Source organism: Cyclopterus lumpus, chromosome 14, assembly GCF_009769545.1.
Source record: "Cyclopterus lumpus isolate fCycLum1 chromosome 14, fCycLum1.pri, whole genome shotgun sequence".
Classification (NCBI taxonomy): Eukaryota; Metazoa; Chordata; class Actinopteri; order Perciformes; family Cyclopteridae; genus Cyclopterus; species Cyclopterus lumpus.
Genome location: NC_046979.1, coordinates 1,257,501 through 1,277,500, shown reverse-complemented (window position 1 = coordinate 1,277,500; position 20,000 = coordinate 1,257,501). Strand labels below are relative to the sequence as shown.

At 44.3% G+C, this 20,000-nt stretch overlaps 2 protein-coding genes and 1 long non-coding RNA gene across 7 annotated transcripts in view; 2 read left to right on the top strand and 1 right to left on the bottom strand.

Moving 5' to 3' along the window:
• Window positions 1-9,402, top strand: part of LOC117742373 (stromal interaction molecule 1-like) — a 26,072-nt gene extending 16,670 nt beyond the window's left edge. Inside the window, exons 8-14 of the mRNA XM_034549636.1 lie at window positions 2,754-2,931; window positions 3,014-3,181; window positions 4,422-4,522; window positions 5,143-5,378; window positions 6,072-6,158; window positions 7,369-7,432; window positions 8,522-9,402. Coding sequence (XP_034405527.1) covers window positions 2,754-2,931; window positions 3,014-3,181; window positions 4,422-4,522; window positions 5,143-5,378; window positions 6,072-6,158; window positions 7,369-7,432; window positions 8,522-8,891 — 1,204 coding nt within the window. The 3' untranslated portion in view covers window positions 8,892-9,402. The remainder of the gene's footprint in view (window positions 1-2,753; window positions 2,932-3,013; window positions 3,182-4,421; window positions 4,523-5,142; window positions 5,379-6,071; window positions 6,159-7,368; window positions 7,433-8,521) is intronic.
• Window positions 7,030-16,350, bottom strand: LOC117742374. The gene is made up of 3 exons (XR_004611022.1): window positions 15,976-16,350; window positions 13,092-13,157; window positions 7,030-7,796 (listed from the first exon to the last, which is right to left on the bottom strand). It is a non-coding gene; the product is annotated as an uncharacterized LOC117742374 (long non-coding RNA).
• Window positions 16,351-18,832: 2,482 nt separating this feature from the next.
• The window catches only part of dub (duboraya), a 12,196-nt gene continuing 11,028 nt past the window's right edge, over window positions 18,833-20,000 (top strand). For all 5 annotated transcript variants that reach the window (XM_034550823.1, XM_034550824.1, XM_034550820.1 and 2 more), the window contains exon 1: window positions 18,833-18,965. In XM_034550823.1, coding sequence (XP_034406714.1) covers window positions 18,960-18,965 — 6 coding nt within the window. In that variant the 5' untranslated portion in view covers window positions 18,833-18,959. The remainder of the gene's footprint in view (window positions 18,966-20,000) is intronic.

Genomic DNA, 20,000 nt, shown 5'->3' with positions numbered 1-20,000 from the left:
GCTAGTAGTACTCCTATCGAGTATCACCAGCTAGTAGTACTCCTATCGAGTAGAACCAGCTAGTAGTACTCCTATCGAGTAGAACCAGCTAGTAGTACTCCTATCGAGTATCACCACCAGCTAGTAGTACTCCTATCGAGTAGAACCAGCTAGTAGTACTCCTATCGAGTATCACCACCAGCTAGTAGTACTCCTATCGAGTATCACCAGCTAGTAGTACCCCTATCGAGTATCACCAGCTAGTAGTACTCCTATCGAGTATCACCAGCTAGTAGTACTCCTATCGAGTATCACCAGCTAGTAGTACTCCCATCGAGTATCACCAGCTAGTAGTACCCCTATCGAGTATCACCACCAGCTAGTAGTACTCCTATCGAGTAGAACCAGCTAGTAGTACTCCTATCGAGTATCACCAGCTAGTAGTACTCCTATCGAGTATCACCAGCTAGTAGTACTCCTATCGAGTAGCACCAGCTAGTAGTACTCCTATCGAGTATCACCAGCTAGTAGTACTCCCATCGAGTATCACCAGCTAGTAGTACTCCTATCGAGTAGAACCAGCTAGTAGTACTCCTATCGAGTATCACCACCAGCTAGTAGTACTCCCATCGAGTATCACCAGCTAGTAGTACTCCTATCGAGTATCACCACCAGCTAGTAGTACCCCTATCGAGTATCACCACCAGCTAGTAGTACTCCTATCGAGTAGAACCAGCTAGTAGTACTCCTATCGAGTATCACCACCAGCTAGTAGTACTCCTATCGAGTATCACCAGCTAGTAGTACTCCTATCGAGTATCACCACCAGCTAGTAGTACTCCTATCGAGTATCACCAGCTAGTAGTACTCCTATCGAGTATCACCAGCTAGTAGTACTCCCATCGAGTATCACCAGCTAGTAGTACTCCTATCGAGTAGAACCAGCTAGTAGTACTCCTATCGAGTATCACCAGCTAGTAGTACTCCTATCGAGTATCACCAGCTAGTAGTACTCCTATCGAGTATCACCACCAGCTAGTAGTACTCCTATCGAGTATCACCACCAGCTAGTAGTACTCCCATCTAGTATCACCAGCTAGTAGTACTCCTATCGAGTAGCACCAGCTAGTAGTACTCCTATCGAGTATCACCACCAGCTAGTAGTACTCCTATCGAGTATCACCAGCTAGTAGTACTCCTATCGAGTATCACCACCAGCTAGTAGTACTCCTATCGAGTAGCACCACCAGCTAGTAGTACTCCTATCGAGTATCACCACCAGCTAGTAGTACTCCTATCGAGTAGCACCAGCTAGTAGTACTCCCATCGAGTATCACCAGCTAGTAGTACTCCTATCGAGTAGAACCAGCTAGTAGTACTCCTATCGAGTATCCCCAGCTAGTAGTACTCCTATCGAGTAGAACCAGCTAGTAGTACTCCTATCGAGTATCACCAGCTAGTAGTACTCCTATCGAGTAGAACCAGCTAGTAGTACTCCTATCGAGTATCACCACCAGCTAGTAGTACTCCTATCGAGTAGAACCAGCTAGTAGTACTCCCATCGAGTATCACCAGCTAGTAGTACTCCTATCGAGTATCACCAGCTAGTAGTACTCCTATCGAGTATCCCCAGCTAGTAGTACTCCTATCGAGTATCACCAGCTAGTAGTACTCCTATCGAGTATCACCAGCTAGTAGTACTCCTATCGAGTATCCCCAGCTAGTAGTACTCCTATCGAGTATCACCAGCTAGTAGTACTCCTATCGAGTAGAACCAGCTAGTAGTACTCCTATCGAGTATCACCAGCTAGTAGTACTCCTATCGAGTAGCACCAGCTAGTAGTACTCCCATCGAGTATCACCAGCTAGTAGTACTCCTATCGAGTAGAACCAGCTAGTAGTACTCCTATCGAGTATCCCCAGCTAGTAGTACTCCTATCGAGTAGAACCAGCTAGTAGTACTCCTATCGAGTAGAACCAGCTAGTAGTACTCCTATCGAGTATCACCAGCTAGTAGTACTCCTATCGAGTATCACCACCAGCTAGTAGTACTCCTATCGAGTAGAACCAGCTAGTAGTACTCCCATCGAGTATCACCAGCTAGTAGTACTCCTATCGAGTATCACCAGCTAGTAGTACTCCTATCGAGTATCACCAGCTAGTAGTACTCCTATCGAGTATCCCCAGCTAGTAGTACTCCTATCGAGTATCACCAGCTAGTAGTACTCCTATCGAGTATCACCACCAGCTAGTAGTACTCCTATCGAGTAGAACCAGCTAGTAGTACTCCCATCGAGTATCACCAGCTAGTAGTACTCCTATCGAGTATCACCAGCTAGTAGTACTCCTATCGAGTATCACCAGCTAGTAGTACTCCTATCGAGTATCACCAGCTAGTAGTACTCCTATCGAGTATCACCAGCTAGTAGTACTCCCATCGAGTATCACCAGCTAGTAGTACTCCTATCGAGTAGAACCAGCTAGTAGTACTCCTATCGAGTATCACCACCAGCTAGTAGTACTCCTATCGAGTAGAACCAGCTAGTAGTACTCCTATCGAGTATCACCAGCTAGTAGTACTCCTATCGAGTATCACCACCAGCTAGTAGTACTCCTATCGAGTATCACCAGCTAGTAGTACTCCTATCGAGTATCACCAGCTAGTAGTACTCCTATCGAGTATCACCAGCTAGTAGTACTCCTATCGAGTATCACCAGCTAGCGGTGAACCTCCTGACTCGAGCAGCCAATCAGAGCGCGGTCGCCCCCTGCAGGCTGCAGAAGGCGCAGGAGGAGCAGCGCTGCGTGCAGGTGGAGAAGGTGAAGGTGGAGGAGGAGCTGCGGAGCGAGATCGACTCGGCCAAGCAGGAAGCTCAGCGGCTCCGAGAGCTCCGCCGGGGAACGGGGAACGAGAGGAGCCGGCAGAAGTACGCCGAGGAGGACCTGGATCAGGTAGGCGGGCGTTGGCTCCACCCACTCGGGTTTCAGGCCCGCCCCCTCTCGTCACCGCTACTTCCTGTTTGCGTGTCTGCAGGTGCGCACGGCGCTGAGGAAGGCGGAGAGGGAGCTGGAGTCGCGCGCACACTGGGCGCCGCCGGAGTCTCTGCAGAAGTGGCTGCAGCTGACGCACGAGGTGGAGGTTCAGTACTACAACATCAAGAAGCAGAGCGCAGAGAAGCAGCTGCTGCAGGCCAGAGAGGGGGTGAGGGCGACAACAACAACAACAACAACAACAACAACAACACCCTCTCGGTTTCGTTCTGTCCGTCACGTCGGGTGTTTGAGTCTCGCAGACATTTTGAGTCCTTTTATGAACTTGTTGAACAAGTCAGCACTTGATGTAGACTTTGCCCAAAGGGAAATTACCCACAATTCATAGCAACGTGACGTTAAACACGGGGAACCAGTGGAGGCATAAAGACGTAAAAAAATAATACATTCAGGATTAAAGATGGAACATAAAAACACATGAAATTAGAGGAATGCAAGCAGAGAATATACATTTTTTATATATTTAAAATGTATATGTGTATATATATATACACATACACACACACATATATATATAGATGATGATGGTGATGATGACGGTGATGGTGGTGATGATGATGACGGTGATGGTGATGATGATGGTGGTGATGATGATGATGATGATGGTGGTGATGATGATGATGATGATGATGATGGTGATGGTGGTGATGATGATGACGGTGATGATGATGGTGATGATGATGGTGATGATGGTGATGATGACGGTGATGGTGGTGATGATGATGATGGTGATGATGGTGGTGATGATGGTGATGGTGATGATGATGGTGGTGATGATGATGATGGTGATGATGACGGTGATGATGATGGTGGTGATGATGATGATGGTGATGATGACGGTGATGGTGATGATGATGATGACGGTGATGGTGATGATGATGGTGGTGATGATGATGATGATGGTGGTGATGATGATGATGATGATGGTGATGGTGATGGTGGTGATGATGATGACGGTGATGATGATGGTGATGATGATGGTGATGATGGTGATGATGACGGTGATGGTGGTGATGATGATGATGGTGATGATGGTGGTGATGATGGTGATGGTGATGATGATGGTGGTGATGATGATGATGGTGATGATGACGGTGATGATGATGGTGGTGATGATGATGATGACGGTGATGATGGTGATGATGGTGGTGATGATGGTGACGGTGATGATGATGGTGGTGATGATGATGATGATGATGACGGTGATGATGGTGATGATGGTGGTGATGATGGTGATGGTGATGATGATGGTGGTGATGATGATGATGGTGATGATGATGGTGGTGATGATGGTGGTGATGATGATGATGGTGATGATGACGGTGATGATGATGATGGTGGTGATGATGATGATGGTGGTGATGATGATGATGATGATGATGGCGTTTCAGGCGGAGAAGATCAAGAAGAAGAGGAGCTCTCTGTTCGGGACGTTCCACGTGGCTCACAGCTCCTCGCTGGACGACGTCGACCACAAGATCCTGTCGGCCAAGTGAGTGGATGAAGAGACGGAGAAGCATGTTTTATTTAAAACATACAAATATAACAAATTAAAAAAATGTACATTAATAAATCAATAAAACTAATTATTTACAGGGATTTTGAGCAACAACAAAAGTCAACAATTCTCAATGTTATCCTTATACTTTATTTGCAGAAAAACACAAAATGGGAAATAATTTATTGTTTTATTTAAATAATATATTTGATTAAACATGTTTTGATTTACACTGGAACAGCTTCCTGTTTCACAAATGTAGTGTTGGTGATAAACTAGAATAAAGCCAGATGTTTTCCCATGAAATAAATAAATAAAATATATATTAGAGTAAAACATGTAGTATTTTTGATGGATTACTGACTCCAGAGTGTTGAAATGATTTTGGGGACGAACAACAAAGTGATCTGTATCTGTTAATGTGGATCATTGATGATCAATAACAAAACATAACCAGAGATCTAAAAGTTATCATTTGCGTCCCATCTGAGTCTTATGATCCGTTTTTAAAGACTCGTTAGACATGCTTCACACCTGTGGAGGCGGCTTGTTATGGCGGCCCCGCCCCATCCCTGGTAAGGCCCCGCCCCCTAGCTAACGCCCCTCCCCCTCAGACAGGCCCTGGCCGAGGTGACGGCGGCCCTGAGGGAGAAGCTCCACCGCTGGCAGCAGCTCGAGTGCCTGACGGGCTTCTGCCTCGTCAACAACCCGGGTCTGGGAGCGCTGGCCGCCGCCCTCAACCTGGACCCGTCCTTCCTCGGCCTGCGACCTCCGACCCCCCAGCACCTCCTCCTCTCCGACGACCTCGACGACATGGACGAGGACATCATGTCTCCTGGGACGCTGCAGTGTAAGTCAATCACAAGTATTTTACATTTTTCTTCTGTCTCGGGAAACAAATACAAATGTGGATTTATCCGCTGCTCCCGTTTGATCAAACCTACGGTAACCACGGTAACCAACTGTTTTTAAGGGATTATTTTAGTTTCTGTGTGCAAAACAAAGAGACCGAATGAAGTCTTTGGTTTATTTATTTATTTATTCTCTATTTTATTGTTGTTTTATGTCCTTTTTGTTCCAGTATAAATGTGCAGGTGCATATAGATATTTTGGAATAGTTATTATTGGAGTAAAGAAGAAAAATATCAACAAAGCAGCGGATTCTTGACTTTTCAACACTAGTTTTTGATGTGTTTTTTTTTAAAGTGTTTGTACATCAGAGGAACTCCTACTGAAGTCTCGAGGTCTTTGAGTGGTAAAAACACCGTAGAGATTATGGTATGCTATGGTACTGTCTCTTTAAATCTCCTTAAAGCGCCACTAATCCCCTCCGGTTTCTTACGGAGGCTCATGAGGGACAAACTGAACCAGAGATTTACTCTGTCAACATTCCTGTTTGAAAACCATAACAAAAAAAAAGAATTAATAATAATCAAACTTTTACCTGACCTCGTTATCTCTCCGCTCACCTGTGGTCTCCGCCCCCTCCTCTGATTGGTTCCTCTTCTCTTGGCATCTCTCTCTCTTGATTGGGTCCCTCCAGACGCAGCATGGCAGATGGACCGGCGAGTGAGCGACCTCTGGCCCCTGAGTGGCATCGCTGACACCCAGTCACCATGGAAGCACTCTGGTTGGCCCCTCCCTCTTTCAGCCTCCCCCCACCCACAATCTGATTGGTTCATACCTCTGTACACTTGACGAGCACCCCCAAACTCCGCCAGGATTCCCACAATTACAATTAAATAACAGTAAAAAAACATAAAACGTATGTGAAAAAAAGAGTGATAGATGTAAAAAAAAAAAATTCTAAATTTTTTATAAAAATTTATATACATTTATAAAAAACACTTGCATCTTAGAAATAAGTAAACATTTTAGAATTGCTAGAATTTCATAAAAATTTAATTGAATCAACGTTTAAAATTATAAATAAATAAAATACATTTGATGTGCTATTTTAAGTTAGATTAAATAGTTTTCCGTTTAATGTGTTAAGCTATTTATAATTGAACTGGATCATTGATCATTTCATACATTCAATAAAGAATAAATAACAATACATTTCTTTGTTGGTTTATGACCAAAGAGGTTTAAATCAACCAGAAGGCGGCGGAAGTCAAAGTGCAGACATGTGAAAATATTTCAAGAACAGACATTTTATGTTTTATTTGGTAAAATTAGAAAATTATACAAAAATCACAGACAACATGCCTCAACGTTAGCTTGTTATCATGCAGTTTAGTTGCCTTGCGTTAGCCGTTTAGCTAACGTAAGGCAGCTAAATGCTAACTTGTCGGCAGCTGTCCATGTGAATGGCTCCTCACCTGTGCAGCTTCACCCTCCTCTTCCTCCACCTTCCTCCCTCTGGTCAGATCAAAGCTGTTTGGATGTTTTCCAGAAGAATCTCTTCCTCTTTTCTCCCTCTGAAGACCTGGAACACTATTTACTATTTACTATTTACCTCTTTCCACTAACATCCACTTACAGGTCTGCAGCAGTTAAAGGCACAACATTAATGCTTTTATTAATATGTATTATTGCACAAGTCAATTTCAGTTGTTTTGATTCCACAACAAGACAGATTCATTTTTTAACTATTTTGAAAATTGTGTTTTATCGTTTTTTCTTTTGTAATATTTGACAGCTGTCGTCACATTAATTTATAAAATGATTCTTGTTTTGGAATCACATTCATCTGCAGTATGACACTCTTCAATACTCTTTGGATAAAAAGCTTTTACTTCTTCTTTTGCATATTTTCTTCAGTGCCTGAACTTCCTGTGTTTCTGGTTTTCAAAATAAAACAACCAACTCTCCTCTGCCTCTGTTTGTCCCCACAGCTCAGAGTCTGATGCCCCTGCGACAGAGGATGGTGGACCCCGGTCAGACGTTCAGCTCTCAGAGGTCGGTTGAAGGGCGGGGCTTACCTCAACTGGAGGGGCGTGGCTTGATCGCATCGCCCCGCCCTCCCAGCGGCCAGCAGATTCGCAGCCTCTCTATTGGCCAGCTAGAGTTCCTCGCTGTGCCCTCCACGTCCTCTTCTTCCTCTTCTTCTTCTTTTTCTTCTTCTTCGTCCTACGCTGAGGGCGCCGCTCACTTTTCCACTCTGCTCTTCCGGTCTTCCTGCTTCCATTCTGTGGAAGTGGCTCGCAGCCTCCCGCCTGCAGGGGGCGCTGCGACGGCCCCGAAGCAGCGGCCCCGCTCCGGCAGCTTCGGGTATTGTTTTCCTCTTCACGGACGTTTCTTTCCCCAATGAAACCGATTTAAACTGACGAGAAATAAAACACGCAGTGAGCCTCATTGATGAAACATTCGTACGCACATATTTGATCTGAATCTATTGATTTAGGTCAGATTTAAGGGTTTTCAGGATTTAAGGGTTTTAATAGGTTTCAGGATTTAAGAGTTTTAATAGTTTTCGGAATTTAGGAGTTTTACGAGTTTTCAGGATTTCGAGTTTACGTCTTTTCAGGATTTAAGAGTTTAGAGTTTACGAAAATTTCAGAATTATGAGTTTCCAAAATGTTCAGAATTTTGAATTTACGACATTTTCAAAAATGTTAGTTTATGACATTTTAGAAATTTTTTGTTTCTGAATTTGGACTTTCCGAATTTCACGAGTTTTCAGGATTGAGAGTTTATGAATTTTCAGGATTTAGAGTTTACGAGGTCAGTATTTATGGTTTACATTTTGGCTTGTTTTTCCTGCGAAAAACTAATTTCTTGCACAGTTCTATATCTATAACAACAACAATCTTTATTTACTATCTTAGTTCGATAAAACAAGAACCAATTGTGGTCTGGGCATGTTTCATCAATCAAACACAGGGTTTTCTTAAATATCTCTTCTTTGTTTTTCCTCCTGCTGTATTTTAACGTCATACTTCCATTTTCTACTTCTATTGATCATTTTGTATTGTTTGCTATCGTGTTCACATTGTGGTAAAATATCTACATGAAGTAATGAGTTCCACTAATAGCGTTCTCTCTCAGGGACATCATGAACCTCTCCGACTCTGACTCGCTCTCTCCCGGCGAATCACGAGGCTCGTACGGCTCCAAGCCCTTCCTCCTCTCGTCCAGGCTCCACCCCTCGCAGTTTCAGGGCTCTGGGCTCGGAAGCCTGGAGAAGAGCTCCAGCCTCGGGGAGCTGAGGGGCGGCCTCGTTCCCGGACCCGCCGCCCCCTCGAGCTCCACCCGCTCCCTCTGCATCGCCGCCGACGCCGACGCCGGTTCGGCCGTCTTCTCGGCCGCCGGAACGAGCCCCGTGGACGAGGACGCAGGAGACGAGAGCGAGTCGTCCGTCAGCCGGAGGAGAAACGCTTTCAATAAGATCTTTAAGAAGAAGCAGGGACGCCACTGAACACGCACACCTGCTTTTATCCGCTACTGAAACCAAACCCTCGCCAACGGGCAACGGCGGCCGCTTTATACTCTTCTGGCAATTAATCATTTTTCTCTCTCTCTGTTAAACTTGAGAAGATCCAATTTGGCTTAACGAGGCAGAAAAGTACGACACCCACTTCCTTCCAGACCTGAGGACGTTAACTCCCACTTCCTCCCAGACCTGAGGACGTTAACTCCCACTTCCTCCCAGACGTGAGGATGTTAACACCCACTTCCTCCCAGACCTGAGGACGTTAACACCCACTTCCTCCCAGACCTGAGGACGTTAACTCCCACTTCCTCCCAGACGTGAGGACGTTAACTCCCACTTCCTCCCAGACCTGAGGACGTTAACTCCCACTTCCTTCCAGACCTGAGGACGTTAACTCCCACTTCCTCCCAGACCTGAGGACGTTAACTCCCACTTCCTCCCAGACGTGAGGATGTTAACACCCACTTCCTCCCAGACCTGAGGACGTTAACACCCACTTCCTCCCAGACCTGAGGACGTTAACTCCCACTTCCTCCCAGACCTGAGGACGTTAACTCCCACTTCCTCCCAGACGTGAGGACGTTAACTCCCACTTCCTCCCAGACGTGAGAATGTTAACGCCCACTTCCTCCCAGACCTGAGGACGTTAACTCCCACTTCCTCCCAGACGTGAGAATGTTAACGCCCACTTCCTCCCAGACGTGAGGATGTTAACACCCACTTCCTCCCAGACGTGAGGACGTTAACTCCCACTTCCTCCCAGACGTGAGAATGTTAACGCCCACTTCCTCCCAGACGTGAGGACGTTAACGCCCACTTCCTCCCAGACCTGAGGACGTTAACTCCCACTTCCTCCCAGACGTGAGGACGTTAACGCCCACTTCCTCCCAGACCTGAGGACGTTAACACCCACTTCCTCCCAGACGTGAGGACGTTAACTCCCACTTCCTCCCAGACGTGAGAATGTTAACTCCCACTTCCTCCCAGACCTGAGGACGTTAACTCCCACTTCCTCCCAGACGTGAGGACGTTAACGCCCACTTCCTCCCAGACCTGAGGACGTTAACTCCCACTTCCTCCCAGACGTGAGGACGTTAACGCCCACTTCCTCCCAGACGTGAGAATGTTAACGCCCACTTCCTCCCAGACGTGAGGACGTTAACGCCCACTTCCTCCCAGACCTGAGGACGTTAACACCCACTTCCTCCCAGACGTGAGGACGTTAACTCCCACTTCCTCCCAGACGTGAGAATGTTAACTCCCACTTCCTCCCAGACCTGAGGACGTTAACTCCCACTTCCTCCCAGACGTGAGGACGTTAACGCCCACTTCCTCCCAGACCTGAGGACGTTAACTCCCACTTCCTCCCAGACGTGAGAATGTTAACGCCCACTTCCTCCCAGACGTGAGGACGTTAACGCCCACTTCCTCCCAGACCTGAGGACGTTAACTCCCACTTCCTCCCAGACGTGAGGACGTTAACGCCCACTTCCTCCCAGACGTGAGGACGTTAACACCCACTTCCTCCCAGACCTGAGGACGTTAACTCCCACTTCCTCCCAGACGTGAGGACGTTAACGCCCACTTCCTCCCAGACCTGAGGACGTTAACTCCCACTTCCTCCCAGACGTGAGGACGTTAACGCCCACTTCCTCCCAGACCTGAGGACGTTAACTCCCACTTCCTCCCAGACGTGAGGACGTTAACGCCCACTTCCTCCCAGACCTGAGGACGTTAACTCCCACTTCCTCCCAGACCTGAGGACGTTAACTCCCACTTCCTCCCAGACGTGAGGACGTTAACGCCCACTTCCTCCCAGACTTGAGGACGTTAACTCCCACTTCCTCCCAGACCTGAGGACGTTAACGCCCACTTCCTCCCAGACCTGAGGATGTTAACGCTCACTTCCTCCCAGACTTGAGGACGTTAACTCCCACTTCCTCCCAGACCTGAGGACGTTAACGCCCACTTCCTCCCAGACTTGAGGACGTTAACTCCCACTTCCTCCCAGACCTGAGGACGTTAACTCCCACTTCCTCCCAGACCTGAGGATGTTAACGCCCACTTCCTCCCAGACCTGAGGATGTTAACGCCCACTTCCTCCCAGACCTGAGGACGTTAACGCTCACTTCCTCCCAGACCTGAGGATGTTAACGCCCACTTCCTCCCAGACCTGAGGATGTTAACGCCCACTTCCTCCCAGACGTGAGGACGTTAACGCCCACTTCCTCCCAGACCGCGACGCGAACGAGACTAACATGATGTTCATTTAGGAAATCATGGTCCATCTAGAGTCAAACAGACCATAAGGCAGGGTATGCTTTATGGGCGGGGCTACACAGTAATTGACAGGTCGACATACGGCGTCTCTACGTCACTCCTCGAAATCGCCGAACTGGAGGCTTCAAAACGTCGTTCACTTCTTCTAAAATGTTCTGGGACAGAATCCGGCGGCAGACCTTCAGTTAACGCTCACCAGATGCATGATGGGAACTCACACGGTCTTCAGTGTATTTCATGGTTCATGTGTATTTATCGGAGTTTCAGCAGTTTTACAAGTCGTGTTGACGTTTATCAGAGTTTCTGATTCATTTCATCATTTCAGACTCAACGTTTAGTCGATCGCCAGAAAATAATGCAGAAACCGATCTGATAATTTATCGTTTTAGACCGTTATCATTAATAAAAGTCAAACCGTCTCCACTGTGATAATTTACTACTTTCACATTTTGGGGGTTTTGGACCGAACCAAACGAGACAATCTTTTACTATTTCATTGACAAAACAATCAATGGATGAAGAAAATGATCAGAAGATTAAAAATTCAGTTCAGCCCTAATTATTATTTTATAGGCAACGTTTTTTACACGGAGGTCGCTTCCTTTAACTTATTTTCAGTTTGATGTTCACCTGTAGAGGAAATGTAAGATTTTACTTAGAGAAGTATGAATGTGTCTGCACAGTTTAGATTAATGACACACACACACACACACACACATTAATCAGCTGGTGTGTGTGTGTGTGTGTTTTGTGAGGCAGGATGTGAAGCTGAACTTTAACTTTATTTACTCTGAACAAAAACAACTGTCACAAAGTGTTTATTTAAGGAGTTGCTACGTGAGGACTCCATTACCCAGAATCCCTGTCACCTGTGCCCTGAAACTGAACTCGCACGTGTCGCCACAACCTGCAGGAATATTATTCATCAAGTGTTTTTATTTATGAATCTGAAAAGTTTGCAATAAACAAACGGTCGAAGATTGTTGCCGTTTATATTTTATTGTATTTGATGTTGATGTCGGCTCTTTTGTGTAAAAATGTGTATTTTTATGCTCTTTAATTACATAATTCAAGTAATAACTAAAAATGCATGCTCTTGATTTGATAAATGATGCAATTGATTAGTTTACCTTGAATTACTTAATGTGGGGTTAGCGAATAGTTTAAAAATAAATAGTTTAATTTATACCCTCAAATTAATGAATTACTCTTGAATTACTTAAGTCGTACTCCTGGTTTAATAAATCCCTCAACACGAGCTCTTGATGTCATATTTCAAGCTCTCAAATTACTTCCAATCTTATTAATTTGTGCTCTCAAAATAAATATAACATACTCTCATTGAGCTAATTACTTAATTTGTGCACTCAAAAAATACTATAAATATGTTAATGCTTTCAACTGACTTCATCTGTGCTCTTAATTTAAGCAATAAAATGTAAGAAATGCACAATATATACAGGAAATAAGATAGAAGAATTATAATTAAATTAACTAACCAAGCAAACAAAACAATTAGCTCTATTCTTGCTCTTAAATGGATTTAATAAATTGTTCTCTCAAATAGCCGAGTTGGTGCTCCGAAAACTGAATACATTGTTTTTTTAATTATTTAATTAATGCTCTTGAAATGAATTTCCCTCTCATAACTTTAAATCTTCCTCTCCAATTTAAATGTGATGCTCTCATTTTTTATCTTGAATTAATGAATTATTTAATACATTAATTTGCTCGAATCCCTTAATAGCACTTAAATTACTTAATTTGACTATTTTCTTAACAATATTTCAGCCTTCAGACGATTGAACTAAAACAGACTAAAGACAACTGTTGAAAGTCAAAAATCTATTAAACTCCACTTAATTTAGAACTGAATATCGGTCTGCTGGTGGTGCATTCACTGACCTGTCAGCTGCTCGGGACGTTTAGCCACCGGGTGGCGCCACAGAGCCGCTGAGCGACAGCAGCAGACTGAGGAGAAGCAACGCGGCTCTTGTAGCATTAAAAAAGCACCAAATCAAAGGATATTTCTACCTGACGTTCCAAGTTTAAGTAATAAAGAAAAAAGAATGGAATTCATAACAAAGTTAAGTCTTTGTTATGAATTCCAGAGTTCAGTCTCACATGTTGAGACCAACAAGTCCCAAGTCAAGACCAACAAGTCCCACAAGTCAAGACCAACAAGTCCCACAAGTCAAGGCCAACAAGTCCCAAGTTAAGACTAACAAGTCCCACAAGTCAAGGACAACAAGTCCCAAGTCAAGACCAACAAGTCCCACAAGTCAAGGACTAACAAGTCCCAAGTCAAGGACCAACAAGTCCCAAGTTCAAGACTAACAAGTCCCACAAGTCAAGGACCAACAAGTCCCACAAGTCAAGGACCAACAAGTCCCACAAGTCAAGACCTAACAAGTCCCACAAGTCAAGGACAACAAGTCCCAAGTTAAGGACTAACAAGTCCACAAGTTCAAGGACTAACAAGTCCCACAAGTCAAGACCAACAAGTCCCACAAGTCAAGACCAACAAGTCCCACAAGTCAAGGCCAACAAGTCCCAAGTTAAGACTAACAAGTCCCACAAGTCAAGGACAACAAGTCCCAAGTCAAGGCCAACAAGTCCCAAGTTAAGACTAACAAGTCCCACAAGTCAAGGCCAACAAGTCCCAAGTCAAGACCAACAAGTCCCACAAGTCAAGGCCAACAAGTCCCAAGTTAAGACTAACAAGTCCCACAAGTCAAGGACAACAAGTCCCAAGTCAAGGCCAACAAGTCCCAAGTTAAGACTAACAAGTCCCACAAGTCAAGGCCAACAAGTCCCAAGTCAAGACCAACAAGTCCCACAAGTCAAGGCCAACAAGTCCCAAGTTAAGACTAACAAGTCCCACAAGTCAAGGACAACAAGTCCCAAGTCAAGGCCAACAAGTCCCAAGTTAAGACTAACAAGTCCCACAAGTCAAGGCCAACAAGTCCCAAGTTAAGACTAACAAGTCCCACAAGTCAAGGACAACAAGTCCCAAGTCAAGACCAACAAGTCCCACAAGTCAAGACCAACAAGTCCCACAAGTCAAGGCCAACAAGTCCCACAAGTCAAGACCAACAAGTCCCACAAGTCAAGGCCAACAAGTCCCAAGTTAAGACTAACAAGTCCCACAAGTCAAGGACAACAAGTCCCAAGTCAAGACCAACAAGTCCCACAAGTCAAGGCCAACAAGTCCCAAGTCAAGACCAACAAGTCCCAAGTTAAGACTAACAAGTCCCACAAGTCAAGGCCAACAAGTCCCAAGTCAAGACCAACAAGTCCCAAGTTAAGACTAACAAGTCCCACAAGTCAAGGCCAACAAGTCCCAAGTCAAGGCCAACAAGTCCCACAAGTCAAGGCCAACAAGTCCCAAGTCAAGGCCAACAAGTCCCACAAATCAAGGCCAACAAGTCCCACAAGTCAAGGACAACAAGTCCCAAGTTAAGACTAACAAGTCCCACAAATCAAGGCCAACAAGTCCCAAGTCAAGGCCAACAAGTCCCACAAATCAAGGCCAACAAGTCCCACAAGTCAAGGACAACAAGTCCCAAGTCAAGACCAACAAGTCCCAAGTCAAGGCCAACAAGTCCCAACTCAAGACCAACAAGTCCCACAAGTCAAGGCCAACAAGTCCCAAGTTAAGACTAACAAGTCCCAAGTCAAGGCCAACAAGTCCCAAGTTAAGACCAACAAGTCCCAAGTCAAGACCAACAAGTCCCAATTTAAGACCAACAAGTCCCACAGGTTAAGACTAACAAGTCCCAAGTCAAGGCCAACAAGTCCCAATTCAAGACCAACAAGTCCCAATTTAAGACCAACAAGTCCCAAGTCAAGACCAACAAGTCCCAATTCAAGACCAACAAGTCCCACAAGTTAAGACTAACAAGTCCCAAGTCAAGGCCAACAAGTCCCAATTTAAGACTAACAAGTCCCAAGTTAAGACCAACAAGTCCCAAAAGTTAAGACTAACAAGTCCCAAGTCAAGGCCAACAAGTCCCAAATCAAGACCAATAAGTCCCAAGTCAAGACCAACAAGTCCCAAATCAAGACCAACAAGTCCCAAATCAAGACCAACAAGTCCCAATTTAAGACCAACAAGTCCCAATTTAAGACCAACAAGTCCAAGTTAAGACCAACAATTCAAGAATCAGAGGTCTCACAAGTCAAGACCAACAAGTCCCACAAGTTACGACCAACAAGTCTTAATTTAAGACCAACAAGTCCCAATTTAAGACCAACAAGTCCCAAGTGAAGACCAACAATTCAAGAATCAGAGGTCTCACAAGTCCAGGCCAACAAGTCCCAAATCAAGACCAACAAATCCCAAGTTAAGACCAACAATTCAAGAATCAGAGGTCTCACAAGTCAAGACCAACAAGTCCCACAAGTCAGGACCAACAAGTCCTGAGTCAACACCAACATGAAGAGTAAAACGCTCCACAGTCAAGTTCCCAGTTAACCCTCCGAAGTCAAGTCCCAAGTCAAGTCTCAAGTTAACCCAATGAGTCTAAAGTCAAGTCCCAAGTCAAGTCTCAAGTTAACCCAATGAGTCTAAAGTCAAGTCCCAAGTCAAGTCTCAAGTTAACCCAATGAGTCTAAAGTCAAGTCCCAAGTCAAGTCTCAAGTTAACCCAATGAGTCTAAAGTCAAGTCCCAAGTCAAGTCTCAAGTTAACCCAATGAGTCTAAAGTCAAGTCCCAAATAAATCCAAACAAGTCCTGAGAAAACTTTTACAAATCTTTACGTTACTGCAGTCGTATTCTCATATTTACATGTTATGTTTTTTTCCACGTGTTGTTGACAGAAGCTGTGATGTTGCGTAACGTCTTTCAGGTCCCATTTCCTGCCACATTAATTTCCCCTTATATGGTCTCCCTCCTCCTTCCTGTCTGCGTCACTCCTCCTTCCTGTCTGCTTCACTCCTCCCCTCCGAACACGTCGCCGATGACACTGATTGGTCAAGTCTCAAGATTAAGTGAGAAACACACAGCGTCATTTTTACTTTGTAAATCTTTTTATCTGCAAGCATCTTTACATTTCTTTGAAAAAAACGGTTTTACCACCAAGTCCACCATTCAAAACCCTGTTGTGTTGTTTGTGTCTGTTGTGTCATTTGTGTCTGTTGTTGTTTGTGTTGTGTGTCTGTTGTCGTTTGTGTCTGTGGTGTCTGTTGTTGTTTGTGTCTGTTGTCGTTTATGTGTGTATGTTGTCGTTTGTGTCTGTTGTTGTGTCTGTTGTCATTTGTGTCTGTTGTCGTTTGTGCCTGTGGTGTCTGTTGTCGTTTGTGTCTGTTGTCATTTGTGTGTGTCTGTTGTTGTTGTTTGTGTCTGTGGTGTCTGTTGTGTTGTTTGTGTCTGTTGTGTTGTTTGTGTCTATTGTCGTTTGTGTCTATTGTTTGTGTCTATTGTCGTTTGTGTCTGTTGTATGTTGTGTCATTTGTGTCTGTTGTGTTGTTTGTGTCTGTGGTGTTGTTTGTGTCTGTTGTGTCATTTGTGTCTGTCATTTGTGTCTGTTGTGTCGTTTGTCTGTTGTCGTTTGTGTCTGTTGTGTCTTTTGTCTGTTGTGTCGTTTGTGTCTGTTGTTTGTGCCTGTTGTGCCGTTTGTGTCTGTTGTGTTGTTTGTCTGTTGTTGTTTGTGTCTGTTGTTGTTTGTGTCGTTTGTGTCTGTTGTCGTTTGTGTCTGTGGTGTCTGTTGTTGTTTGTGTCGTTTGTGTCTGTTGTCGTTTATGTGTGTATGTTGTCGTTTGTGTCTGTTGTTGTGTCTGTTGTTGTTTGTGTCGTTTGTGTCTGTTGTCGTTTATGTGTGTATGTTGTCGTTTGTGTCTGTTGTTTATGTCTGTTGTCATTTGTGTCTGTTGTCATTTGTGTCTGTTGTTTATGTCTGTTGTCATTTGTGTCTGTTGTCATTTGTGTCTGTTGTCGTTTGTGCCTGTGGTGTCTGTTGTCGTTTGTGTCTGTTGTCATTTGTGTGTGTCTGTTGTTGTTGTTTGTGTCTGTGGTGTCTGTTGTGTTGTTTGTGTCTGTTGTGTTGTTTGTGTCTGTTGTGTTGTTTGTGTCTGTTGTGTTGTTTGTGTCTATTGTCGTCTGTGTCTATTGTTTGTGTCTATTGTCGTCTGTTGTGTCTATTGTCATTTGTGTCTGTTGTATGTTGTGTCATTTGTGTCTGTTGTGTTGTTTGTGTCTGTGGTGTTGTTTGTGTCTGTTGTGTCATTTGTGTCTGTTGTGTCATTTGTGTCTGTCATTTGTGTCTGTTGTGTCGTTTGTCTGTTGTCGTTTGTGTCTGTTGTGTCTTTTGTCTGTTGTGTCGTTTGTGTTGTTTGTCTGTTGTCGTTTGTGTCTGTTGTGTCTTTTGTCTGTTGTGTCGTTTGTGTCTGTTGTTTGTGCCTGTTGTGCCGTTTGTGTCTGTTGTGTCGTTTGTGTCTGTTGTGTTGTTTGTCTGTTGTTGTTTGTGTCTGTTGTGTTGTTTGTCTGTTGTCGTTTGTGTCTGTTGTCGTTTGTCTATTGTGTCGTTTGTGTCTATTGTGTCGTTTGTGTCTGTTGTGTCGTTTGTGTCTGTTGTCGTTTGTGTCTGTTGTCGTTTGAGTCTGTTGTCGTTTGTGTCTGTTGTGGTGCTGCTCTTTGGTTCCAGATGGGTTAAAACGCTCGACTTTTGGGATGAAAGTGAAGAAACACAAAAGGAGAAACGAAAGTGACTCAACGTCCTGCTTCAGGTTCCTCTTGGTTCCTCTTGGTTCCTCTTGGTCCACGTTCTGGTTTCTGTGTCATCGTCCACGCTCGAGGCCAAGAGGAGATGCACCACCACACACAAACAGGATGGGGGGGTGGACAAAATAACAGGAACACCCGAATGGTGTGATGGATACGTTTCTGTGAGTCTACGTCACATACGGTCACTTCCTGTTCACCGGCTGCAAAGAAAAACAAGATGGCGACGGCCGAAACATCGAACTCGAGGCTTCAAAACGTCCACAAGCCGCCGCCCACTTCTCATATTCAGTCTACGGCTCAGATCAGAGCGTCGATGTGCAACATGAATGTGAACGTTCCTAAATTAATAACCGTAGTGAAAATATTTACTGCACGGCAAAAAACGCAGCTTATTTTAAATAGTTTCTGTGGTCTGAACGTTATTAATCAACATGAAGCTGCAGAAGAAGAAGGAGACGAAGGAGAAGAAGAAGAAGAAGAAGAAGAAGAAGAAGAAGGAGAAGAAGACGAAGGAGAAGAAGAAAAAGAAGGAGACGAAGAAGAAGAAGAAGAAGAAGAAGAAGAAGAAGAAGAGGGAAATGACCATGTGACTGAACATGAGCTGCTCTCTCTCACTATGTGTCTGTAGTGACTCTTCTTCTATATTTAACCTGCAGGCCTCTCTCCCCCTCTCTCTCTCTCTCTCTCCTCTCTCTCTCTCTATCTCTCTCTATTACCCTCTCTCTCTCTCTCTCTCTCCTCTCTCTCTTCCCCCTCTCTCTCTCCTCTCTCTCTCTCTCTCCCCCCTCTCTCTCTCTCCTCTCTCTCCCTCTCTCTCTCTCTCTCCTCTCTCTCTCCCCCTCTCTCTCTCTCTCCTCTCTCTCTTCCCCCTCTCTCTCTCCTCTCTCTCTCTCTCTCTCCCCCCTCTCTCTCTCTCTCTCTCCCTCTCTCTCTCCTCTCTCTCTCCCCCTCTCTCTCTCTCTCCTCTCTCTCTTCCCCCTCTCTCTCTCCTCTCTCTCTTCTTCACATGTCCTCGACATAAAGGAGGCAGCTGAGAGACGACGAGCAGGATGGAGGTAACAAACTTCTTCTAACGTTTCTCTGCTCGTTGTTGTTGTTGTTGTTGTTGTTGTTTCTTCTGATGCGTGTTTGGTGTGGGGTCAACATTTGGAGACGTTTTCACGATGCTGTCGCCAGACTTTATGACATTTCTGTTTTGTTCTGTGTGAAATGACATCAAATAAATCTGCAGGTGAGATGAGTTCAGAGAGCGGTTTGTCCTTTATTGTCCCTTATTGTCCTTTATTGTCCCTTATTGTCCTTTATTGTCCCTTATTGTCCTTTATTGTCCCTTATTGTCCTTTATTGTCCCTTATTGTCCTTTATTCTCCCTTATTGTCCTTTATTGTCCTTTATTGTCCCTTATTGTCCTTTATTGTCCTTTATTCTCCCTTATTGACATTTATTGTCCTTTATTGTCCCTTATTGTCCTTTATTCGCCCTTATTGACATTTATTGTCCCTTATTGTCCTTTATTGTCCCTTATTGTCATTTATTGTCCCTTATTGTCCCTTATTGTCCTTTATTCTCCCTTATTGTCATTTATTCTCCCTTGTTGTCATTTATTGTCCTTTATTCTCCCTTATTGTCCTTTATTCTCCCTTGTTGTCATTTATTGTCCTTTATTCTCCCTTATTGTCATTTATTCTCCCTTATTGTCATTTATTGTCCCTTATTGTCCTTTATTTTCCTTTATTGTCATTTAGTGTCCCTTATTGTCCTTTATTCTCCCTTATTGTCCTTTATTCTCCCTTATTGTCATTTATTCTCCCTTATTGCCATTTATTGTCCTTTATTGTCCCTTATTGTCCTTTATTCTCCCTTATTGTCATTTATTGTCCCTTATTGTCCTTTATTCTCCTTTATTCTCCCTTATTGTCATTTATTCTCCCTTGTTGTCATTTATTGTCCTTTATTCTCCCTTATTGTCCTTTATTCTCCCTTGTTGTCATTTATTGTCCTTTATTCTCCCTTATTGTCATTTATTCTCCCTTATTGTCATTTATTGTCCCTTATTGTCCTTTATTTTCCTTTATTGTCATTTAGTGTCC